This window comes from Podarcis cretensis, assembly GCF_951804945.1.
Source record: "Podarcis cretensis genome assembly, chromosome: 2".
NCBI lineage: Eukaryota > Metazoa > Chordata > Lepidosauria > Squamata > Lacertidae > Podarcis > Podarcis cretensis.
This window is the reverse complement of record NC_137171.1, coordinates 34,203,864-34,229,941: the sequence shown is the minus strand read 5'-3', so window position 1 is coordinate 34,229,941 and position 26,078 is coordinate 34,203,864. Positions and strand designations below refer to the sequence as shown.

General features: G+C 48.1%; 1 protein-coding gene across 1 annotated transcript; it reads left to right on the top strand.

Moving 5' to 3' along the window:
- The first annotated feature begins 823 nt into the window (after positions 1-823).
- Positions 824-25,326, top strand: FDXR (ferredoxin reductase). The gene is made up of 12 exons (XM_079967423.1): positions 824-999; positions 4,446-4,555; positions 10,398-10,493; positions 12,229-12,351; positions 13,455-13,568; positions 14,404-14,505; positions 17,303-17,410; positions 17,950-18,034; positions 20,016-20,215; positions 20,860-21,031; positions 21,677-21,850; positions 24,300-25,326. The coding sequence occupies exons 1-12, from the start codon at positions 897-899 to the stop codon at positions 24,428-24,430; spliced, it is 1,518 nt and encodes a 505-aa protein (XP_079823549.1). The 5' UTR covers positions 824-896; the 3' UTR covers positions 24,431-25,326.
- The last annotated feature ends 752 nt before the right edge of the window (positions 25,327-26,078 follow it).

The window sequence follows — 26,078 nt, the reverse complement described above, 5'->3', positions numbered from 1 at the left end:
CGCCAGCTCCCTCGGCCAATAAAGCGAGATGAGCGCCGCAACCCCAGAGTTGGTCACGACTGGACCTAATGGTCAGGGGTCCCTTTACCTTTACATGTAATTTGCACTTCTGCATTGTAGGGCACCACAGTTACGTTTCACATCTAGTGGTGTACGAGAAAACAAATCTATTTTGTTCCTAGCAAGGGAATTCATGCATGCTGTCTGCAAATCAGAAGGCTCAGTTTGCGATGAGGAAGAATTAGTATGGACCAGGGTGGATTAAAGCCCTGTTACGAGGCAGGGCTGCTGCTGCACATGGACAGTCACTTGTCGACTCACTGTTGAACAAAATACAACTCAGGGCTAGGCAAGTGTGGTTATTCCCCATCATCGTAGCCATAGGCGTAGCCAGGATTTTAGTTACGGAGAGGCAGAAGTTCAGATTTGTATCGATTTTGATTTATTGGGGGGGGGCGCCTGCCCCGCCCCCTTGGCTACGCCCATGATCGTAGCTACCTTGACTTATCAGTGCTTCCCATGCAGCCCCCTCCTGCACACAGGGGGAAGAATCGATACCCCTTTTTTGCGCAGGACGCACCATAGAGTTCCACAGCCCACCTGGCCAAGGCTGGAGAGGCGCATTCCGTCACGTGCTTCCTCTTTCGGCCGCGCTCTGAATTTCCGGGTTGGGCCGGTCCTATGCTAAATAACTTGCGCTCGGCGCTCGACGCGATTGGCCCTCTGGCTGACCGAGAGGCGGGACGAGAACGAAGCCGTCCGGCGGCGCGTGGGCGGACCCATGCTAAGGACGTGCCCCTCGCGCCCTGCGATTGGTCCCGGCGTTCTCCGGGCGAGAGGAGACTAAAGCGGCGGGACAGGCGCCTGGGTTCGATGCTACCGCGCTGCTTGCTAAGATGAGCCGCGCCGGGGGGATCCTTCGCTGGAGGAGGGCGAGCGCGCTCCGCTCTTCTCTGCCTAGCGGAGCCCTCGCGGGAGAGCGGCCTCCCTCCGGAGCCGGTAAGCGGGGCAGCTGGTGGAATTATTTTTTTGGGGGGGACCCTATAAGTGGGGGGGCGTCATTTGATTGCATGCTTGGGTTGTTTTTAATATCAGTTAAAATTCTATACCGCCCGACGGTCACAGGGCGGTTTGCAATATAAAAAGGCAAAGGATACACGCCATATCAAGAAACGAAAGCGACACCTCGCTCCCGATCTACTGAAAGACTAAGGTAGAAGAACGGAATCGTAGAATTGTCGAGTTGGAAGGGACCCCGAGGGTCATCCAGTCCAACCCCCTGCAGTGCAGGAATCTTTTGCCCAGCGTGGGACTTGAACAGACAACCCTGAGATAATAAGAGTCTCAGGCTTTTACCAAGGGAGCTGTCCCAGAACTTGGCTGTTTGGCAGGGTGGAGAAACAGGGAGAGGGAGGTCGGGGCCCGCAGGGAATGGAGGGGGGGGGGTCAGAAATCTTGGAGAGTTATCTAGTCCAACCTTCTGCAATGTAGGTATCTTTTGGCCCAATGTGGGGCTTGAATCCACAACCCTGAGATTAATAATAATAATAATAATAATAATAATAATAATTTATACCCCGCCCATCTGGCTGAGTTTCCCCAGCCACTCTGGGCGGCTACCAATCGAGTGTTAAAAACAATACAGCATAAATATTAAAAACTTCCCTTAACAGGCCCTCTGTCTGGTTCCCTGTAACCTCACTTCTCGCAATGAGGGAACCGCCAGAAGGCCCTCGGCGCTGGATCTCAGTGTCCGGGCTGAACGATGGGAGTGGAGACGCTCCTTCAGGTATACAGGACCAAGGCCGTTTAGGGCTTTGAAGGTCAGCATGAAGTCTCATGCTCTACCAACTCTGCTATCTCAGCAACAGCAGGAGGAGGGGCGAGATGGTGCCCTTATTGGGCACACCTGAGGCTGTAGGCCACGTGAGCTTCAGTTGTATATAAATGATGGTGATGATTATAATAATAATTAATAATAAACCTCACTGCCCCCCCATGGCGCCTAGATATTCTGCTGTGGCAACCTTACCTTAACCCAGGTTTAAGGTAAGGTGGTTAGCTTAAACAGTGGAACATTGGTTTTCGAGCGTCTTGGAAGCTGAACATTTCGGTTTTTGAATGCTGAAAACCCGGACATAATTGCTTCCGTTTTTGAATGTTTTGGAAGTCAAACGGTTTTCCGGAACGGATTACATTCGAAAACCGAGGTTCCACTGTATATCTGATTTTCTAACACTGCTGCCAAAAAAGGCCTTGAGGGCTGCATGTGGCTCTTGGGCTGTGTGTTGGACCGCCGTGCTTCCAGATGGTTGTAGGCCTACACAAAGTATTCCAAGGCCTGCAAGACTGTATTTAACCAAAGGTAAAGTTTACACAGTAGTCATTAGACCACAGACATAGGCGGGGTCAGGCGCAGGTGGGAAAGGTATTGCCCTTCTCAGTGGCAATGCATTGGCGCAGGGCAGGCATGTCCAACTCCCTAGAGACTGCGATCTACTCCCAACTGGCAGTGATCTACCCATTGTCATTGGAGGGGGGGACCAAAGTTGTTGAGCCTTTTTGGGGGAGGATGAAAGTTGTTGAACTTTTTTTTGGGGAGGGGGGTGTCATAATGCAGTCAAAAACAACCACAGGTCTAAAGGGCAGACAAAGTGATACAGGCAAGTTTAGTATCTTAAATGACCGCCCATCTCATGGACAGAATGAGCATGTGGGGCGGGCTACACAATTATTTTTATAGCTGGCAACCGAAAGGGAGCTGGGGATCGACCTGTTGGCCATCGCTGGCATAGGGTGTATCCTGCTAAATTGCTTGTATGCTTTAGTGTCTGTCCTGTAAATCAGAAGAGTTCCCAAATAACCTCTACAATGCATTGTGATAGCCAGGGAGGCTGAACCATCCACAGCACGTTCACATAGTGTGCCCCCAAAGACCCAGGGATATTCACACCCACAATGCTTCCTTCAGCCACTATATAGATCTGATTTGACATTCATGTCTTTCTGGATATTCACGTTCACTATCTCAGTATGTCATACAAGAGTCTTCTGAGGTAGATTAGTAGCATTTTTCAATAGTGTAGCCTTGGTATAGGGGGCAAATGCTTGTTCTTCTGAAAGGCCATAGGGGTGTATTGAAGTCCATTTTGATCTGTGCACTGACTGCTCTGTAGGCCGCAACTTCTGGAGGGCCCGCTGGTTCTCAATCTCTATTTTCAAGCTTCTAATATTGGCCCCAGTTAGAACTGGAATACAAGTTTAGGCAGGCTGTGGATCCAAGCAAGTCTAGCAGTTCTGAAGCAAATAATGCTTGTGCAACCCAAACTGGTAAAAAACAACAACCCATTAAATATCAGGGACAGTTCGTCAAAATGTTAGACTCAGTGACGTGCTGGGGGATAGGGCTATCTTTGTACTTCACAGTGTAAAAATTATCAGTGACTGCCAAGGTCTTTGTAGGCTAGGGTGGGGGGTGGGGGGTGGGAAGGCTACGATCTCTAGACCTTCGCCTTTTTGATTAAGTCACGTGTGGTAACTGATGATCTTTGGCCTCTGGATTGTATTGCTGTCGTGAATGAGATATTTCAAACCAGCATTGCTGCTGGGGCACGAAGGGGATGAGATTATGAACCCAGTTATTTGTCATGGATAAGCAAGCTGTCAAGGACTTGGGTCATGGGGGAAATATAAAATACCACAGTGCAAACCCATGCAATGCTGTGACTGGTGCTCTCCCCCCCCAATATAATAGGTAGATAATTATCACCATGAGGTTGTTACAATAAGTGTAAGGCCCCCCCATCTAATTCCTTTGACATGCATTTTGTGGGTATATTGGATTCACAGCAGCTTATCCAAACTCTGCTGATAACTGCTTATAGGAACAGTTGTTGCTATTTTTTTAATTAACTGGTAGAGTTGGGGATGCTTAGCAATAAAGGAGGCACCAGTATCCCCCTATGAGGGGAATAAAATTCACAGACACAAGAATAACATTTTTTTCTATATGTTAACTCTGAGCAAGGATGGCCAGAGGAGGGGATGGTTGGGGAATTGAAAATATTGCACACTTACAACTCTGTGCTTCTGTGCTTCATTCTGCAAGCTGAATAAACCAATAGTGGTGATCAGCAGGCAAGGCTAGAGGTGAACGTGGAAAAAGTGGGCCATAAGCCCCCTTGCTGAAAGGGGGCCTTCTTCCTGCCCCACTGTTTCTGCCCCTTCCACTGGGTTTGGTTCTGCTTTGTTTGCTGGTAGCAACTTTTGACAGCAATGAGGCTGGAACTGAAGGGATGTGTATATATCACTTTCCCAGTGATATATTATTATTTCCCAGGCCAGGGGTGCATTTCTGCAGCTGGATTGAGCCTACCAGCTATGGACCACTGTGTTTTTTTGGGTTTTTTGCTTTTTGTGTGACTTCTCTGTTGTCTTCCCCCCAGTTTTGTTCTCAGGCAACAAGAGGCTCCTTTCCACAGCCAAGTCCGAACCTCGGATATGTATTGTAGGCAGTGGACCTGCTGGATTCTACACGGCACAACACCTTCTGAAGGTAATTGGCATACTTACAAAGGCAAGAGTGGGGCTTCTTATCTCCACTGTGGCTTCTGGAAGCAGGAGCTTAGATAGCTCAGTCGGTAGAGCACGAGACTCTTATATTTAGGGTCACAGTTTCGAGTCCCACATTGGGCAAAATATTCCTGCATCGCAGGGGGGTTGGGCTAGATGACCTTTGTGGTCCCTTCCAACTCTACTATTCTATGACTCTTATTTGCTGGCAATGATAATCCCTGGAGAGTGAAGAATTCACTTAATACATGTGTTCCAAATTCTCTCTTTGGGGCTTTGATGGCTTATCATATGGAAAGGAGGCAGCAAAGGACTGCAGTTGCTCACTTCATTATATTAATATCCAAAGCTTAATGGTATTATAGTCGTACCTCAGCTCCTGAACTTCTTGGGAGTTGAATCAAAAACTGGAAGTGAGTGTTCCGGTTTTCGAAAGTTCGTTTGGAAGCCGTATGTCCGACAGGGTTTCCGCGGCTTCTGATTGGCTGCAGGAGTTTCCTGCAGCCAGTCAGAAGCTGTGCTTTGGAAGTCAAATGTTTCAGAAGTTGAATGGACTTCCGGAACTGATTCTGTTCAACTTCCGAGGTATGACTCTATTAAGTGATATGAAAATCCTTATGGAATGCAATCGTGAAGCAAGAAAGAAGGGGGGGGGAGCAGAAAACTCCGCAGAAGAACAATCTTAAAAAATCCCTTTACGTCATTTAATATCGTTCAGTAATGGAACCGGAACTTTCTATTAATTTTACTGTTCATGCAGCTGACATGGCTACGTATATAGAGTAGACACAGACTAATTAATTAATTTGGGAGGGGGTGGAGAAATGAGCAGCTGGGACCCTGCTGTGTCAGCAGTTCTCCACACAGGGCATTTTGTCACCTTCCAGTGCCGGTTTGCCAAAATGTGCTATTTTGTCATCTTTGTTTTGGCTTCACGGCTGCTTTTCCGCTACTCTTATCATGATGCCAAGGCCTCTGTTGGCTAGAGGAGGAAAAAAATGTGCACAAAGGTCCAAGCAACTTACACATAGGAGACCCAGACATGGCATAGTGTCTTCCTTATTGATCCATCATAGCTCTATTGTGTGCATGAAACATACCAGAACTTTGGGGCATGGTGAATATGTAGGCCTAGCAGGGCCCAGATGAGCAAGAACAAGGTTTCTTAGCTCAGCCAGTAGTGCAAAAGACTCTTTAATTTCAGGGTCATGAGTTTAAGCCCCACGTTGGGCGAAAGATTCCTCCCTTGCAGGGGGTTGGACTAGATGACCCTTGTGATCCCTTCCAACTCTTCTGGGATTCTTTTTAATGTGCTTAAACTGCTGAAGAAGACCTGAGTAGCTGAAACACGTTTGGAGAGTTGGCATTTTAGCTTGTTTCTATATTATTGGGTATTTTGGTGGCTCTGTAATAGGATAAAAAACAGCAACAACTACAATAGCCATTCCCAAATAATATCCATCCTCATATGTTAGTGTGAGCAAAAAATGCAATCTTGTGCATTTAGGCTCAGTTCCTTGGTACTTACTATGCCTGTGTAGAATTGCAACCTTCATCTCTTAACTGGACACTGTTAATAGCAGGTTTTTGGTGAGCCTCCTTTCGTGGAGGCTCCACAGATAATAACAGAGAGAACCCTGCATTTGTCTATTCAGAAGTATGCCCCACTGAATTCAATAGGACTTACTTCTGGTTAAGGGTCTATGTAGGCCTGCAGCTTTTCTGCAGAGGGATTCTAAACTAGAAAATTTCACACCCACTGTCTGAAATGCTTAGCAGATCTTGGCCTTAAGCCTTGCATGAGATTGCAAGTTTTGATGGTGGAGGCAATTCCTTTGATTGGGACAACGCTTTGGACCCAAAAAGAGAAAGCAAGCTTCATACAACTTTTTTTTTTTTTTGCAAGGGTGATTAGATCCAAATAGTAAAAAGAAAAAAGGATTTTCTGTGCTTGTGTATAGCCAGGTCAGGTAGGTTAATTAGCACATCAGAGACTCTTGGAGGGATGGAAATCTCTCGCTGGAAGGCCGGTTCAGAATATGGAAGAGGCTGTAATTGGGAATAAAGTATTCTGCTTCTTGCAGTACTGGATGTGATGCTGTTAAATTAGGATCACTCTTCTCTCCCCCGCCTCCACTGCTATCCTTTTGAACTTCAAGAGCTCTCTCTCTCTCCCTCTTGGTTGAAACTGGGAAAACAATGTTCCTGTTGCTCGCCCTCAGCCGCAAAATTCGACTGTGAAGGATAATCCTGAAAGGCATAACAAACTGATCCTGGAATGGGTGCCAGCATGTTCAAGGGCATCGCTGTTCCTGCTCAGGGCGAGCTCTTGATGTGTGATGCTAGTGTAGCTGAAAATGTGGGTCTCTGTAAGAGTAGCTCTGGCTTCCCCAGCCTTGTTTTGTATCCTGCGTTTGTGTCAAGGCTTGTAAAAGTCCTCTGGCCTGGCAGTCCTAAGATTGGCTGGGGAGGAACGTAACATCAGGTCCTCCACTGCACTCAGACCCTGCTGGCCACAAGGGGTGTCTGCGCATGTGTGCATGTGCATGCATGCTTCTTTTGCTGCGCCAGCTTCACGTTGGTGCAGCAGAGCAGGGGCAAATATCAGCCTCCTCTCTGGGGGTGGAGGAGCAGCTTTGAATTGCTTTGCCCTGATCTACTGGCTTTTGCCAGGTACAGTTGGGGCTTGGGCAGGGGCAGAGCTCCTGCTCTCCCACCCCGCTGCAGCCTGGAGGAGGAATATCTCTACCTCATCTTAATCCCCTACAACGGTACTGCTCGTGGAGTTACTACTGTGGCTTTAGATTGTCAAAAGGAATTTGCATGCATTTATTGCATGCATTCCTATCTCGCCTTAGGAGGCATTCACGGGGAGAAATTCTGCATGGTGCTAAGCAGATCGCTCCCGTCACCGCAAACATATCTGCTTGCCTAATGGGACAGTTTTTACCCTCTCCTCCCTGCTGTGTGCTGTTCCGGGGGTTCTGCCAACCCACCAAGAGCCAAGGCCAGTGGGGGAGGTGCAAAGGCAAAGGCCCGTTGTGCTAGCAAAGGCCCTTCCATTTGTGGGGCTTTGTTAGTTGAGTCCTACCCACGATTTCTGCTGCTGACACGTTTTATCTTCACAACGACCCTGTGGGGTAGGTTGGAGACTGTGATTGGCCCAAGGTCACCATGTGAGCTTCGTGGATGAGTCGGGATTAGAACCCTTGACTCTCATGTCTTAGTCCAGCACCCCAACCATGGCGCCACACTGGCTTTCTAATACGCGGTAATGCGGAGGGCATGCTGAATTTGCTACAAGCCAACATTAAATCTGTTCTCCATGTTTAAAGCTTGTTTTCAGTTGATCAAAGCCTCACCGCTTCCTCCTGAAGAACCATAGGGATGGTAGATCTGTGAGTGCTGCTCAGAGGAACCCGGATGGATCAGACCAGAGAACCATCCAATTCTTGCAGTGGCCAGCCAGATTCCTGTAGGAAACCTGGAAAGGGGACCTGCTCACAAATGCACTCTCCTTGTCTGTGAATACCAACAGCTGGTATTCAGAAGCATACTGCCTCCAATGTACTGCTAGTTAGTAGGAGCCACCAGTCATTTCACAGAGCTACAGAGTGGAACCCAGTGTTGTATGAATGGACTTCAGCCCACGCAGTGGGACTTCACCTTTCTGTCCTCCCACCACATGCTCCTAAAATCTGCTCTGGCAGATCCCCCAACCCTGAGGACATGGTAGGGGAGAGGTAATGTCCCATTGAGGGAGTCGAAGTCACTTCCAGTTGGGCACAAGCAGCTTTTGAATACAACCCCATCATTCCCAGGGTTTTGGGTTTGTTGTTGTTGGATTCCATAATAGCTGTCTGGTGGGAGATACTTTGTTACCTGGTGGGAAGCATCTTTAAATGCATAGTATAACCAAATGTTCAAAGTGTGTGCCTACTTTAGATTCTATCCCCCTTCCCAGAGTTCCCACTTCTGCTGAAACAATGGCAGTGTTTAGATTTGCCCCGTAATCCCCAGGCAAAGGATGATCAAAAGCAAATAATTTACCAGGTCGTGAGGGAAGTCTCTCCGAGAAACAGTAATGTCCCCAAAGTTCAAAACCTTGCATACATATTTATAACTGAATCGAGGCCTCGTCCCTTTGCCAATCTGTATTCCAATAACAGGCAGCTCTTTGGGTTAGAAGGTGGCAGTTGTGATGAGCTGTTCTGTATTGTACTGTTTAGCACATTCTGGAGCTCATCCACGAATGGATGGTTCCAACTGGTTCACAAGTATCTGGTAATTAACTGAGATCGAAAGGTCGGCGGTTCAAATCCCTGCGGCGGGGTGCGCTCCCGCTGCTCGGTCCCAGCGCCTGCCAACCTAGCAGTTCGAAAGTACCTCCGGGTGCAAGTAGATAAATAGGGACCGCTTACCAGCAGGAAGGTAAACGGCGTTTCCGTGTGCGGCTCTGGCTCTGGCTCTGGCTCTGGCCAGAGCAGCGATGTCACGCTGGCCACGTGACCCGGAAGTGTCTCCGGACAGCGCTGTCCCCTGGCCTCTTAAGTGAGATGGGCGCACAACCCCAGAGTCTGTCAAGACTGGCCCGTACGGGCAGGGGTACCTTTACCTTTACCTTTATTGTAGTTCCTTTCCTAACAAAGCAACCCTGAGCATGTTTACTCAGAACAAATCCCATTAAGTCTGATGGGATTCACTCCCCAGTATTTGGGACTGCGGCCTGCCGCTTGTTAAATACACATTATGCAGCAATGAATAAAGAGCACTAAGTTTTAAGAAAAAGGCATTACATTACTGGAGCACGGTGGCTGTGTTTTGGACGTAACACTGAACTGTAGTGTTAGTGTTACGTGATTGTGCATCAGGCTCTTTCCTCCTCTAGCACAGTTGCAAGGTGAAGATCAGAAGCTTTCTCTTCAGTTTCCTACAAGCCGCGGTTGTGTGTTACAGCTAAACCTGGACAAACAGTGGTCAATCTTATCTATGCTTGAGGGAAAGAAGCCAACTTCAAACTGTGGTTTATGATCCTGTTTCCCAAAGCCGTGGGTGGGGAACCTGTGGGACCCTCCTGATGTTCTTGGACTTCAACTCCATCAGCCCAAATCAGCAGGGCTAATGGACATGGATGATAGGAGTTGTTGTCCAGGAACATCTGGAGAGCCACAGGGTCCCCACCCCTGCTCTAAGTGGTAGTTAAGTTTAGCCACATTTCCAGGTTCTGGCATTACAGTAAACCACAGTAAACTGAAAACAGAAGGGAAAGCTTTTAAGCTTTTCGTCGCTGCAGTAAAGGAGAGAACCCACATTTCCCTGGTTTAGGCAAGAAGACCTGTTCCGAGATAAACCTCTGAAAAGTGGAATGTTTGAAGTTGCTAATTGTAATTGAAGTAAATTGAAAGTGAACACATATGGATGTTGGGTTCTGCTTTGTGAGAACTCCAGACCAGGTGGCTGCATCGGTCCTGGGAACTCCCAAGATGGTGTCAGTGCTGACTTGAAGTGGTTATGCTTTGATCCCCACCAACTTCATGGAGCCTTCTAGATACTGCCATCATCCAGCAGAAGATGTGGGTTTTTTTAAAGGAAGTAATGTAATCCATGGGTGGCGTCCACAGCGATTAGTGAGTAAGTGGACCTCAAAACTGTCTGTTCAAAAAGTAAAAAAAAGGAGTTGCATTAAACTGCTGCAACAGCAGCTGTTGCATATGGTCTATTTCAACTGTATAATAGCTTCAGTCAATTTAATTTCAACTTTTCCTGTGTCTCCCGCCCCACTGCTATCAGCTACATGTGTTAATCCAACTTAATTTCCTCCCTAGCACCACAAGCTGGCTCAGGTGGATATATATGAGAAGTTGCCTGTTCCCTTTGGCCTTGTTCGTTTTGGAGTAGCTCCGGACCACCCTGAAGTAAAGGTAAATAGTAGCTTGGGAACATCTCTCTCCTTAAAACCAACCTGTGCTTTTCTAGATATCGTTAACCTCAAGCTCCTGTCAGTCCCAGTCAACGTGGCCAATGATCTGGGATGGTGGCAGCAGCAACACCTAGAGCAGGGATGGCTAACCTATAGTCCTCTGGTTGTTGTGCAACTGCAACTCCCATTTGCCCCAGCCAGCATAGCTGAGGGTGATGGGAATTGTTGCTAAGCAACACCTGGAGGACCACAAGTTGCCATGCCACTGATCTAGAGGGGCATAAGTTTCCCACTCCTGCTTTAATCACTCTTTTCTTTCTTTTCTTCTCCATGAAATGACACAGATGCCTGTGAGCCAGCCTGGCACTCTGGGCAGGAATTTGGGTTTGGCTGTGGGGAAGCACAGATTCATATCCTTGCTTAGTGGAGTATTGAACTCTGTAGCCTTGGCCAAGTCGCCATCTGTCAGCCTCCCTTACCTCACAGGTTGCAGTTAAGCCAACATGCTGCCGTGAGCTTCTCCATAAAAGAGTCAAGACAAATGTGGATCCTACAGAGTAGTTAACAAGAAGTAGGAGAGATCCAGGGCTGAGGGATCTCATGCTGAACAGGGAGGAGCCACTTGACCTTTGCAAAATGGAGAATTGGAAAAGCTGCGAGCACCTGAGCCGTTTTGCCCTGGCTGCAGGTTTTTTGGGTGTATCTTAGGTCAGAGGGAGCAATATTCCTCCTTATGGCATGAGGAAGCAGGCTAGACCAATGGCTCCTCTCTCCACCTGCCTAGTAAAGGGAGCTGTACAAGTCACATAGGTATTATAGTGAAAGGAAGAAATATCCTAGAAGTATGAATTTGGGGCAGGATGGGTAAGTAATAGCTAGGATCCAATTGCTAAGCTGAAGAGAAAATCAGAGTAGATTCTGTCATTGGTTGAGGGACTAAGGGCTGCTGGGTTGCATATATATTTGTACTTAAAAGGCAGGGATGCCCACCTGTCCTGATCAAATGATGCTGCTCGGGTTATGTAACTTCAATAATTGCTATCTGAATTTGTCCTCTTCCCTCCACATTTTCCCCCCTTCACCTTTTGTGCCATGTCTATTAGATTGTGCACCTGCAGGCAAGGACCGTCTTCTGTGGGCAGGTGCTTTAAAAGTGGTAATACGTGCAGCACTTACTTTATTTCCATGGGTTTAGATTTCTTCTTTGCACTTCACCTTTTGATTTTGCAGGATTTTCAGTGGAAAGCAATAGTATGGGTAACTAGATTTTTGGAGAGGTAAACCCTGATGTCTGGACAAGGTCGTTGCTAGCCTGCCATTGTCTCATCTTGTTGATAAATTGCTTGTAAATGGATGAGTGAGAAAGCCCCCTTTCCCCCCTGTGAATACAGCACTTGAAATCCTCCCCTCCCCCGATCTTTCTCCTATGACTATACGCTGGGGGACGAAAAATAAATAAATGTACCGTTTTAGTGAAACTGTCTGGCCTTGTGCCAGGTCATGGATAACAATGTTGTTTTAAAATGAGATGTTCTCGTCGGTTGTCAGATAAGAGACTTGGAAGAGGCAGCATGAACCAGAGAGCGAGATGCTGGCTTAAATGCTGCAAGGTCATTGAGGACCTTCATTGTTCTCTGGCCTGACTCTGGTATCCTGCCTGGGTGCTGTGGGAGTTCTCTCTACGTATGTGGGAACACGACTTCTTCTGACCTCTCCCTTTTGACCTCTTGCAACAGAACGTGATCAACACCTTTACTCAGACGGCACATTCCGACCGCTGCTCCTTTTACGGGAATGTGACTGTGGGGAAGGACGTAACCGTAGAGGAGCTGCAGAAAGCATACCATGCGGTAGTTTTGGTAAGTTTGCTTGGCTCTGGTTTTTAAGCAGGAGAATCAGTGGCAGGCCTGATCAGACATGGGTTTTTCAAAGATATATTGGCTAGGTCAGAGTTGTTGGACTATGTTTTACCTTAGTCCAGGTGTGCCGACTTCTCACAGTGTCCATTGCTAGGTCCCTAGTTATTTTTTCTCCTGGGACTGAAACCACAAAGACACATTTTTATATGTGTTAGAAGCTGCCCAGAGTGGCTGGGGCAACCCAGCCAGATGGGCAGGGGGTTAAATAAGAAAGTGGTAAAGGTAAAGGGACCCCTGACCATTAGGTCCAGTCGCGGATGACTCTGGGGTTGTGGTGTTCATCTCGCTTTACTGGCCGAGGGAGCCAGCATACAGCTTCTGGGCCATGTGGCCAGCATGACTAAACTGCTTCGGGCAAACCAGAGCAGCGCACAGAAACGTCGTTTACCTTCCCGCCGGAGGTTTACCTATTTATCTACTTGCACTGCGTACTTTCGAACTGCTAGGTTGGCAGGAGCTGAGACCAAACAACGGGAGTTCACCCCGTCTCGGGGATTCGAACCACCAACCTTCTGATCGGCAAGCCCTAGGCTCAGTGGTTTAACCCACAGCGCCACCCACGTCTGTAGTAGTTGTTAAATAATAAAGTTGTTGTTGTTGTCATTGTTATTACACTGCCCCCTAGTGACAGGAACCATTTAAAATACCCAAACAGGACCACTTTGCTTCAGTTCTGACTGTTGGGAACTGGAAAAGCTCCCAGAATACAAAGAAGTCCCATGCAGAAGTCGGAAAACAAATTGCTGGAGGCTTAGAAGTTCAAAATGCTCAAGCCGTCCATTACAATCAGGCGAATGTGAGTGTGAGATCTCGGCAAAAGTCCCTTGTAGTACACTAGAACTAAGGGAGAAGTAACATTGCCACTATGCCAGGATTTTGACAGTCCTATGGTCATCATGGTCTTCCCACCTTCTTCTCTGCTGCAGATAACATGAGGGTAATTTAAGTTGGGGGTAACCCATCGCAGTGTTGCAGAATGTTGCCAGCCACTCCTCCCAGCTGTGCTGCAAAATGTATGTGGATTTCCTCTCTTTCCTCTGCAGAGCTATGGAGCCGAGGATAATCGGACCCTGGGGATACCAGGGGAGGACCTGGCCGGAGTTTATACAGCCAGAGCCTTCGTGGGGTGGTACAATGGCCTGCCTGAGAACAGAGACGTAAGGAGAACGTCCCCACCCCCATCCCCACCCCCACCCCCGGCAGCCTCTTCAGGCTTTCCACATGTTCCAGAGAAGCCATCCAGCTTCAGATTAGTGGCTGGCTGAAAGGCCTGCAATTGGAAAAGATTAGCAGACATCAAATTAAATCCTCCTTAGACTTACAAATGTGAACAATTTGCACGTCCATAAGAGGGGATTAGCTGGCACCCTCTCTTGGAGGTGCAATGAGGAGGAAACCTAGAAGGGGCATTTTTCTGCTTTGGGGAAGGGGGGATAGGTCCAGTGGGGCGTTTCCCCCACCTCCCACCCCTGTTTGAATGTAGGAAATAAAAGGGTTGGGCTGTCTTATAACCTGTACGGAAAGCTTTGTTATCCCAGTATTGCATGTGGTGGGGAGGCTTGGGAATGGTGGCTTGCCCAAGGCTCCCACCTGAGGAGATTTGAAGTGGGTCCCCTGAACTGGCTGGTCTCTGAGTTATATGGGACTAAGTGGCTTCTGTGGTAGATTTTCTTCAATTAACCACATCGGTTGTGACGCTGGCGCCAGCTTTTAGTTGGTCAGAAGAACAGTGGCCCCTTTGGAGCACAGAGAAATGGAGTCCACAGGCCTATATCCACAGGCGTGGAAGTTCTGCCAGAGACCCTGAGAGGGAGGCATGGGAAACTCTTCCAGAGATTTCGAGCGGGGAGGCATGGGAAGTCCTGCAAGAGACAGCGAAGGGCAGGCAAAGCATAACTGCACATCCTGAAGAGCAGATAATCTGTGCTGTGTAATAAGACTGAGGGGGGTGGCTGGAGTGCTTGTGATGAAAAACCCCTTTCCTTTTTGTAGCTGAAACCAGACTTGAGCAGTGAGACAGCTGTGGTCCTGGGACATGGAAACGTGGCGCTGGACGTTGCCCGGATTCTCTTATCCCCACTCGAAATCCTTCAGGTAAGTCGAGAACAAGCAACAAAAGTCAGGCGCAGGGGTGTGTGTAAGCCAGTGAAGGCTTTGCGTAAAACTATACCAGAAAATCCCATCTAGATTAATGAAGGGCTCTTGCCATCGAGGTGGAGCTGGGTAGAATCTAATTAAAAGCAGCTACATGGCTGCAGCCAGCTTGTTGGATTCCCGCCTTGCAGATAAGAGCTGTCCTTCTGCTGCTTAGCTCTGTGGGGAGGTTGTAATCCTGCATCTGCCGCTGAAGGAGTTTGGGGTAGGGAGGTGGCCGGGGGTGGAGGGTGGAGAGTGATTGAGGGTTCTGATAGGGTCACAGCCGTGTGTGTCGCTCTGTGTGTGCATGAGATGGGTGAGAAATGAGACACAGACAAATCAACCCTCGCGTTTCCTTAAGGTGTATCTGCTTAAATCCACCAACGGTAGGACTGACACACCGTCACAGGCAAAACGGATCTCTTTAAAAACAAAACAAAACCCTTGCATTCTTTGCTATTTAAATGCATTAAATTCTTTTGTTTCTTTCCTTGCAAGATTTAGAGAAGGTGAATTCTGCCCTCTCCATTTCCTTTTTCCTCGTCTCATGTTTTCTTTCTGTCTTCTGCTTTGGGAGGGCCGAACAGACTGCGTTAATGGTGCAAAAATCCCACAGCCCCTCATATTTTAATATTTGTTCATTTCCCCCACAACCTAAGTTCTCTGGGTGGCAATAAATGGAGCCTAGTGCAGGGGTGCAGAACCGCAGGGCTGAATGTGGCCCTCCAAGCCTTTCTGCCTGGCCCTTGGCACTCCTCAGCCCATACTCCCCTTTCCCCAAGCCATGCTCCTCCCTGGCCCTGCTCCATGCCCACCTCTCTGGAGATTTTACTGGGCTGGAATGTGCCCTTGAACTATAGTAAGAATATATTTTGGTTGCTTGGAGGGAGGATGCGATGGGACATGTCTGGCCACAATCACTTTTGCCTCATACCCTGCAGCCCTGGGAAGGTTTCCTACAAAGCAGCATGGCCCTCGGGATGACAGAGATTCCCCTTCCCTGGCCTAGAGGTTGCCTGCATGTACTTCTAAGAGTCTTCCATCCTGTGGGAACTGGAGGAAAGGGTGTCCTTAAAAAAATAAAAGCAGAATCGCCCATCGAGGGAACAGTGCTTGCATGCAGAAGAGTAGAGCTTTCTTGAGCTGATGTTCGAAATGGGAGCAGCTCTTGCCACAGTGCGTTCTTCTGGAACCATCTCCCATACCTCAGCTGAGCACAAGGTGGCAGCCTGGGTATGTCTTTCATGTACGTTGGTCAGGAAACTCTCTCCCGCCTCCTCCTCCGACCCACGTCCAACTTGGCGCCTTGAGTTTTATCCACTGCTTCCCCAGTGACTACAGCCAGCCTTTCCTTTGCCTTCCATCTGGACTAAATCCACCTGGAAGCACTGATTGAACTGGAGTTTATTCAGCCTTGGGCAAGAGGCATCTGAGCATCTCTCGGCCCTTTTATATCTGGAACACACGGACGGTGGAGAATCCGGCGAGCCCTGCTAGGCTTAGAGTTGCAGCTTTGCTGCGCTAGCAAAGGAGAGAAAACCGGTCTTGAGCTAACATGAATTGGAAGCTCCAGAGATGCTGCCTACTGAGGCTTCTCCCTCCACACTCATGTCAAATTGTGCTTCTGGCTTTGTGCGGCTGACCTTTCATCACGCTGCTGTGCAGCTCTCTGTTCTCCCGCCTCCCCACCGGAAGATTTCACGTTGAAGCTCAACTAGTTGGGCGAGTCATTGCAAAAATGCCTAGAAAGATCTCCCCTGTGAGCTATGCAGATGTCATTGCCCTGCCCTAAGGAGCTGCCAAACAATAATAATAATAATTTATTCATTTATTCATTCATACCCCACCCATCTGGTTGGGTTGCCAGATGTGTCGCCATGGATATGCTGGTTGATTCTACCTGCAAACATCTGTCCCTTCTTAGAGACAGGGGAGGGGAGATCCTGTTGTGCAGGTGGAAGCATTTGCGCTGATGGGATGTCTTCCTTGGGACGCAACCCATAGTGTCTTATTGACACATTGTATGTCAATTACAGCTCTTTCTTGTGTATAATCATCAGATGAGGACTGGGTCCCTCTGCAACCAGAAGCCTTTGGCCATTCATAAGTGACAAAACGACAAAGAACTAGTTTGCTGTTTTAAGCTCAGAACTGACACACCGTCAGAATTTGATTCCTGAGTTACCAGGTGTGCCCTATAAAGAAGGCAGCAAGTGGAGTTTCCAGCACGCTCATGGTCTATAATCTCAAGAAATGTGTGGAAGGGGTGTGGCTCAGAGGTGAAGCAGAAAGTCCCTGTTTCCATCCTTGGCTTCTCCAGTTAAGAGCTGAGAGAGGCCTCTGCCTTGGAGTGCTGCTGTCCATCAATGTTGACCAGGATTTCTCAAACTTCTCCAGCTGTTTTTTGACTACAATTCCCATCATCCCTAGCTAGCAGGACCCGTGGTCAGGGATGATGGGAACTGTGGTCCAAAAAACAACAGCTTCAGACCCAAGTTTGGGAAACCCTGGTGCAGACAATACTCAGCAGTGTGGACCAGCTGTGTGACTTGGAATGATGCAGATTCCTATACTCCCACCCAGGTTATGCTGTGCTCAATTCTTCAAATTTTGAATGGCAGATTTGCCTGCGTAGATGAGCTTTGCGTTGAAGGAGATTGGGTCGTTCATGTGAACTGGTGGCTACATAACTTTCACTCTTGGTCCTCGTGGCCCTGCCTTAACCCTGGATGGTGCTGTTTTCCCCTTTGTCTAGAAAACCGACATCACGGAGGATGCCCTGACAGCCTTGGCCCACAGCAAAGTCAAGCGGGTGTGCCTTATCGGTAGGAGGGGACCCCTCCAGGTGGCTTTCACCATAAAGGTATGAACAAACAGACACACACACTTCTTTTGTTTTTCAGTTGAAAGCTCTTCAGGTTCTGTGTCTTCCAGCTCAGTATAATTATCACTTCATCTGGTGTGGTTGATATGTTCCATTGGGTGTAAAATTGCTGAAGTCACTGATTAAAGTTTGGGATGAAGAGTATCCAAGACAGGCTTGGATTCGCCACATTACGGTCAGAAAAGGAACAGAGCAAGAGCTTCTGCACTCCGCACCAGTGTTTTGAAGGCGGGAAGATTGCTCGCAGTTCACAATTGCAAAAATGGCTGCAATCTCTGCCTGTTCCTGCCAGGACACACCTGGTTGTGAGGTCAGCCTGCTGGGTAGAAAATTTGTGGGTATTTGAAACATGAGTTTTCTAAGTCTATGGGCTCTTTATGGCAGTGGAGCATATATATATATTGATAATAGGACTTTTGAAAGCCAATTTGATTCTGCTTCCCTGCATCACACCTGTTTCTGCAACTCGGTGGTGTGGAGTTGTGGTGCATAATTGCTCTCTGTCTGACAACCTTCAGGAACTGCGGGAGATGATCAACCTACCTAGCGCCCGGCCTTTCCTAGATCCTGCAGACTTCAAAGACCTTGGAGAGGCGGTTAAAGGTGAGGAATCAGCCAAAGCTCATTTCCTAAATGAATGTTGCTGCTGCTATGGCTCGTGATCTGAAAACCTTTCCTGCTAATTCCAGCTGGTTGTGGTGTGGCTGAGTATGGGAAGTAATGAGCAGAAAGCACTCTGTACATGGGTAGGGGCACATCAGATGCTCTGGGGCCAAGTCCCCATATAGAGACGGAGGGGTCCTCCATTTAGATGGCAGAGACATGTGGATGATATTTATGTTTCGTTCGGCAGCTGGTGCCTTTTTATAGTTCATAAATTACCAATTGGTGCTGATGACCAAGGCCAAGTCAACACAGGGTGGTAATTTGAGCCAGTCCTCCTCACCATACCCAAATTCCATGGTGGAGGTGTGAGGGTTGCTATGAGGGTTGAACCATTGTGAATGTTTACAGTGCAGCCGTACCTCAAACAGGAGTGGTTTGGTTTAGCAAGCGAAACATGTCCCCTGTTTTGCCTTTTGTTTCCTGCGGAGAGCCTCTTTTATAATAATGAAGTGTGCGCTGTCGGGACGAACTGCAGTGCTCCAAAGGGCAATGAGCTGCAACAACAGCTGCCTTTAACCTTGAGATGGCTGAGGGCCAGAGGCAGGCAGAAGCTCCTCCTCGCTGGCTGGCTCTCGGGAGCGTGCAGCAAGCTCTGTCCTAAGGCTGCTTCCCTGCACATCCCGATCGCAACAACAGCAAAGGAACATCAGGGGAGAAGGAGGAGGAGCTGAGAGGGGTATGCTGCGATGGAGTTGATGGGGGGTGCGTTTCAAGGGGGCTGAGTAGAAGAGAATAGAAGGTTAAGCATTTTGTTGGCGGGGGGAAACAGATAAATGCTGTGTTTGGAATTCTGTCTCGTAGCTGAGCTGGCCTAAACTGTTTGTCTTTTAAAGTGTTGTATGATCGAATTTTGAATTCAGCAAGTAAAATCTGAAGCCCTTCAGATGGGGGGGTTGGGGAATGAATGCTTGTTGCCACCTCACCAAGTGAATAATAATGACGACAAAAATTTTGGTAAAAGCACAACCCAAGTTTTCCCTCCCCTTGAAATGCAGCAAGCTGCAAAGGGCTTGAACCGGTTTGGAGACTTGAGCCAGTTCCACCTCTGCTTTTGATGAATTGGCAGCCCAGGATGCAGACTAGACATGGGAGAAGATCCGTGATCAGATCCCTAGATGTACGCTTTCTTTATGTTGAAATACTGCATGGGTCTTCCTTATCCCCTCCCCCCAAATCCCACACCTGGAGGCTAATAATAGCTTGGGCTGTGGGGCAGTATAAATCACCGTGTTAGTGGCAGGGAAAAAGAATTGACCCCTCCTCCTCCTCCTGGGCCCCAATCCAATCTCACCTCTACCCCGCCATTGCTGCTTTTAAGCAAAGCAAAGGGCCTTGTTGGGGGAGATCTTATCACTTCATGTCTATTTTGACCTTTACGGACGCCGCCATGCTTGGAACGCCTTCTGAGAACTGCTGATGGAGCCCAGTGTATCGCTTGAGGGTTCCATTCCTGCTTTATTTGTGCGTTTCCTTTTGTAGGAAAGTGGCTGCCTCGTCAAAGGGGTAATAGCCCTCCCCACTTACACTCCATTGTTGTATCCATGTAGACGGCTGTTGTGTTTTCTCTCCTTGTGAGAAAAAACTCTTCTGCTTTGTGCTTCACACGGCAGGTTGAATCCCCTCATTGCAAGTGGCTCTGTGGGCAGAGAGAGCGGTTGTCCTGTTCCTCGTGTTCTATTACAGAGCTCAGTGCCAGCTGCCTCAGTTAATGGAGCCTTAACCCCAATTTCTCACGTTCTGGTGGCTGGCTGAGTCCCGCAGATAGTCTTCCACTTTTTCTGATTACTGTGTAGCAGGGCGAGATGGTCTCTCTTCCTCCTGCTGGGCCTTCTTCCATCACCATCTGAAGTAGCACAACAGGGACCTCTGATCCCAACAGGGCCGCCCTGTGCTTCTGAAGTGCTTTTGTAATTTTCAGATCTCCCCAGACCTAGGAAACGGCTGACGGAGCTGATGGCCAAAACAGCCTTGGAAGAGCCCGGGGAGGTGGTGTCTGGCCGCTGGCTTTCGGCCTCCAAGGAGTGGAGCCTGAAGTTCTTGTGCAGCCCGCTGGAAGTCTTGCCCACCGCCGACGGGAAGCAGGCCAGAGCCATCCGATTGGCTGCCACCAGGTTGGAAGTACGAGCTCCGAAATTCCTCTCCCGTGGCCCCACCAAGCCTCGTTTCCTTCCCTGCTCCCGCCCCCTTTGGCTCATCCTGTCTGGCGCTTGGAACGCCTTGCTGCATCCATTTAGCTATGGAGTTTCCCCCAGGAGCCTTTCGGCATTAAGTGGAAGACAGCTTTATTCTCCCAGTCTAATTAGAGCCACCGGTGTAAACTGCCTGCCGTCTGCAAGCTGAAATGGCAGCTTCTCGGCAAGCCGGGACGATGTCTCCCTGAGGATCCATTTTCCTCCGAGTGGTACAGAAAGTGTCTCCCCCTCCCACAATCTCTTTGGTAGCTGGGGTAAGGAGAATGCCCTAATAACGCAGCCAGTGATCACGAGGAGATCACCAGCATCCTGGGGAGGCTGAGACCCAAGCGGATGCTGATTCTGAAATCTATTTCAGCTATGTAAAAGCTCGGAGCACGAGGCTCTCAGGACAGGGGTGGCGGAGACACCTAGCCAGGACCACACCTTCTTGGGTCCAGCAGTTCTGCTGGGGGCTCTTGGCTCATGCACCTGGCTAATAAGCCTGGTTTTTGTGTGTGTGCTGGCAGGACAGGACATCCCTCTCTAACGCTGTCCTCTGCTCCTCTTTTTCTGCCCCTGACTCTGCAGGGTTCAGGAGACACTGCCAAGGCAGTCCCCACTGGAGATACTGAGGACGTCATGAGCGGGTTGATTCTCAGCAGCATTGGGTACAGGAGCCTCCCAATTGACCCCGCCGTGCCCTTTAACCCCAAGCGAGGCATTATCCCGAACCAGTCGGGCAGAGTTCTCGGGGCACCAGGTTAGTGGACGTGCAGCCATGTGGTGACTGGCACTGCAGAGGGTGAGACTGTGTTTCCGACAAGGGTGCTTGTGAGAGTGTCTGGCTGGGATTTCCAGGGTAATTTATACTGAGAGGTTCGTGGCTTCGACACCGAGCCTTTCTGGGCCAGCTTTGTGGCACCTGCATTTGTGGGCCTTGCAGTGTTGCCGCTGCATTTGTTCCCCCTCCCAATAACAATAATAAATTTATTACAGTGGTACCTCGGGTTAAGAACTTAATTCATTCTGGAGCTGAACCTGAAACTGTTCTTAACCTGAGGTACCACTTTAGCTAATGGGGCCTCCCGCTGCCACCAACATGCGATTTCTGTTCTCATTCTGAGGTAAATTTCTTAACCCAAGGTGCTACTTCCGGGTTAGTGGAGTCTGTAACCTGAAGCGTCTGTAACCCGAGGTACCACTGTATTTATACCCCGCCCATATGGCTGGGCTTCCCCAGCCACTCTGGGTGGCTTCCAACAAAATATTAAAGTACAGTAATTTTTCCTGGGGTCGGCAGCAGGTATTCCAGTTGACCCTGGAGAAAGTTTGCAGCTTCTGCTTGGAGGTGTTCAAGGTGAAGACCTGCGGCCACGTTTCTTCATCTGCTCATTTCCCTTTTCAGGGCTCTACTGCAGCGGCTGGGTGAAGAGGGGCCCCACCGGCGTCATCATCACCACGATGAACGATAGCTTTGACACAGCCCAGTCTGTGCTGGAAGACCTGCAGTCAGGCGCTCTGGACTTTCCTGATGCCAAAGAAGGCTTTGGCTCAGTGAGAAGCATCCTTCAATCCCGACGTAAGTGTGTTGCTCTGTCTTTCTGTCCATCCTACTGCGATTCACACTGGAATCCTATAATAGGACAGGTGACCTTGGCCAAGGTGTGTATTTTAATTCTCATTAGAGAAGCTTGTCACCAGATTGGCAATGGTGTCCATGCAGCTACCTTAATGACCCAATATATTGCCGAAAGACGCACAGTCCACCGAACAATGAGACAAGATTTGGAAATGTGAGGCTTTAAATACACAGTTCAAGTGTTGAGGGACAAGATACATCTTCTAATTTTTAAAGAAATATGTTAGATTTTTAAGGCTTTGCCAGGGGACTTGATTTTTATGTTCTTGTTTTTTATCTGTACTTGGTACATTATAAGGATCTTAAGAAATAAAAATGCCCTTTGCTGTTGTGTTTCTTTCTAATCTCTTTCTGGAGCCTTGAGGATACCTACCGTCAACTTTATTTTGCTGTTCTCACTTTTAATGAGATTTTTTTTTGACCCAAACATCATGGACAGGAAATTCAGCCTTCCTCTCCCAGGAACCAAAGACAGGAACTTGGTGTTACTGTGGTTGTTCTCTTCTTTAAGTGTGTATTTTGCAGTCTTTGCCTAACCTTGCCTCAAGTGCTTTAAGGTGAGCTGTTGTTCAGTGCTTCACTGAAGGGGAGCCGAGGTTGAAAGAACTGGAGCTTGAACTGGGTGTTCATTCTTACGATTAGAGACTTTCATCCCTTTCCACACAAAGAGTCTGGTGGTGTTATTCTTTTTTGCCTGCCGTAATAGAGGATTACGTCAGGTTTGTGCTGTGTCGTGTTCAGCATGTCAGGCAAGCTTTGGGGGCAGGCGAACAAGGTTTGTCTATGTAAGAGCACTGTGCTGTTGCTTACATATCTGACTCAAATAAAAGCCAAGGCAGCAAGCAGGAAGCCATTGGCAGCTCTTGGGGCCACTTTGCCTATGGGAAAATAGTTACCTAGTATGTAAAAGCAATTGTTTGTGGACACACAGTTATGTGATAGAAACATGTATCTATTAGGACTGGGCAGTATCTGGTTTTCAACATCACAATATATTGCCAGCTAAACATTGTGATATATCGATATATCACAATGTCTGAAATAAGGATGAAAATCTGTAGAGGTGAGCAGTAGGGCTGAGCGATATCTGGTTTTCAGCATCGTGATATATTGCCCGCTAAACATTGTGATATACTGATAGGGATGCGGGTGGCGCTGTGGTCTAAACAACTGAGCCTCTTGGGCTCAGTGATCAGAAGGTCAGTGGTTCGAATCCCTGCGATGAAGTGAGCTCCTGTTGCTCTGTCCCAGCTTCTGCCAACCTAGCAGTTCAAAAGCATGCCAGTGCAAGTAGATAAATAGGTACCGCTGTGGCAGGAAGGTAAACAGCGTTTCCGTGCGCTCTGGCTTCCATCACGGTGTTCCGTTGTGCCAGAAGCTGTTTAGTCATGCTGGCCACATGACCCGGAAAGCTATCTGTGGACCAGTGCCGGCTCCCTCGGCCTGAAAGCGAGATGACTGAACTTAACCGTCCAGAAGTCCTTTGCCTTTTACTTTTATATCACGAAGCCTGAAATAAGGATGGAGCTACAAAGAGGCATTGGCTGACTTCACGGTTTTCCCCACATATTTTTTTGCATAGGGCACACACACACACACACACACACACAAACATATATCATGAATTGTGATATATTGCCAGATCACAAATTATGAAACCGCTATCATGTGATATATCACCCAGGCCTAGTGTCTATTTCGTTTGGTGACCTGGGCCATTTAAAACTTCCTGCTCTATTTGAACATCCAGCATAAGGGATGCCCATGTAACTGTCCACCCACAAAGGTGCATGCTCACTTTGCTGTGTGGCAGAGAGATCCATGCAGGTAATTTATTCCTATGCAGAAAGGATCCCTGCACTCCCAAGGGTGCAAAGCTATGGGGTGGTGGTGATGTGGAAAGCAGTAGCCGTGGCAAGATTGAGAGGGCAGAAATGCCATCTCAAAAGGAACCCGGACGGTTTGACTGCTTCTCAGTGATGTGCAGAACCTGGGGGAAAAAGACCACAGGAATACGGCTTTGTTTTTGTGGAGAAACGTTGAATCGTTTTTGCAGCGATCCTTCCCCAGTGGGCTTGGGGACGTAGTTTTAAAGCCCAACTGGGTCCTTTGCTGTCATTATATTTAAATGCTTTCAATTAACGTGTTCCCTCTAAACCAATTCAGGCTTTTAAAGCGAACCAAAAAAGAGCTTCATCCCCTAAGGTAGAGCTGTGCTATTATAAGAGCCTTCCAAGATACAAGTAATCTCATTTGACCGGCACTCCTGAGTCTGCCTAGTAATTGATGCGGAAGGCTTGTGAGCTTCTGCCGTTTTTGCATGTGTGAATTTATCTGGGAGCAGCAGGTTGATCTGATCTATGCTTTCCCTTTCTGTGGTGATTAACAGGGATCCGCCCAGTTTCCTTTTCGGATTGGGAGAAGATTGACGCTGCCGAAGTGGCGAGAGGCAAGCTGGCCGGGAAGCCTCGGGAGAAGATTGTCGACCCGAAGGAAATGCTAGAATTGATCGGTCCCTGAGATGCAGCCAGGAATCGGCCAAGAATTAGCCGTGTTAATGGCCTTGCAGCTCCCAAAGGTGCTTGGTTTGCTAAAGATGGTGGAAATCATCGTTCATGATGCTACAGATGCGCCGAAAACAGAGAACATGTGACGGCGGTGCTGGCTCTGGACTTTGAAAACGATGTGAATATGCCAAAAGCTTGTTGCTACTGCCAGCAGTAGCGTTTGTTCCAGAGCCCTGTCCACCTTTGCGATCATTTTTTTTGCAAAGGACCTCTGGCTTTTAGCCATAGTTTTACCTCCTGATTTACAATCCTGCTCCAGAAAATGAATTGGCTCACTTGTCTCTTTGCCATAATCATTGCAGAAAAGGTAGCCTGTAAATGGTTAAAACGAACAATTTAATTTTTTGTTTTCTTTTGTTTTTTTTATTATTCAGGCCTTTCCCAAGTGCCTTACTTGTTATTTCAGGGTTGTCCCTTTGTTTTGCTCACTTCACATCTCCACGTAATGAGGTTTACACAAACCATCTTGAGAAGACAAAGCCGGGCACGGCTCCCCCTCCCCCTGTGTAATTAGAAAATCCTGATGAGTTTTCGCCATCTCTTATTCTGCCATAATGAAAAGCTTCATAAGAGCACCCCCCCAAGTAAATGTACAGAGCATTCCATTTACACACACACTGGACGTGAGCATAAAAGAAGTAAAAACCCAAGTCAAAGAACTTTCCGAGAGAGGGCCGAAAAGTTGGATGAATAATCATGAGAATGAGCCAGAGATAGGACGAGAAACATCAGTCACCTTTCCCCTTCGCCCTGAAACTCAAATTATTCCTTTCTACCCACCCGCCCAACTTTGATGCCAGATTGCGGATTGTATAACCATTTTAAAATAAAGCTCTTTCTCAAACAGAAGGTGAACCTGGGTCAGCACAGTGGAATCCAGCTTCCTTAGCCAGCCTGTGTGCTTTAGCTTTAACGCAGGCCTGCAAACCTGCCACGGGAGCCGTCCTAAGAGCTGGGGAAATGCAGGGCTGCTCTTGACAAACTTGACTGGTCCTTGCCAATTTCAAGCACACAGTTACTGTCAATAAATCATAGGCGATGATTATCTTTTCTTGTTGGAAGCTCAAACAGAAGCTGGATTACTGCTGCAGATAAAGGAATGTATGTGCGTGATTAATTAGCTTGCTCCCACAATGCAAAGTTTGGGTGGGCATTAGTGATGGCTTCTCGGGTTGCATGTTTTAGGGCTTTCTCGGGCCATGGAGTGTGTCTCTGGGTATCAATCTATTATGTTGAAAGGAGGAGGTTTGTAATCCTCCTCCTCGCTTGGTAGGGCTGCAGAGGCAATGTGATCTCCTTCGCACCATCAGTTCCAAGCTTAATAAGCCAACATGTGCCTAAGCTACATTTCGGTATCTGGAACTCTTTTGCTCCTACCTTTGTGCAAGCCAAGATCCAGCACTTGACCTTAGTTTCCAGGTTTGAGCATAACTGGAAACTCTGGTTAGTGGCTCACAAAACAAGGCAGGATTCGTCAAGTTGGTTTTAGACCTTGGGTTGTTTGGAAGAATATTTTTAAATGCCTGTTTTAGGCTGGTTTTTAACCAATAATTTTATTTTATATTTTGGTAAACTGCTTAGAGGTTTTCGTACAATCAAGC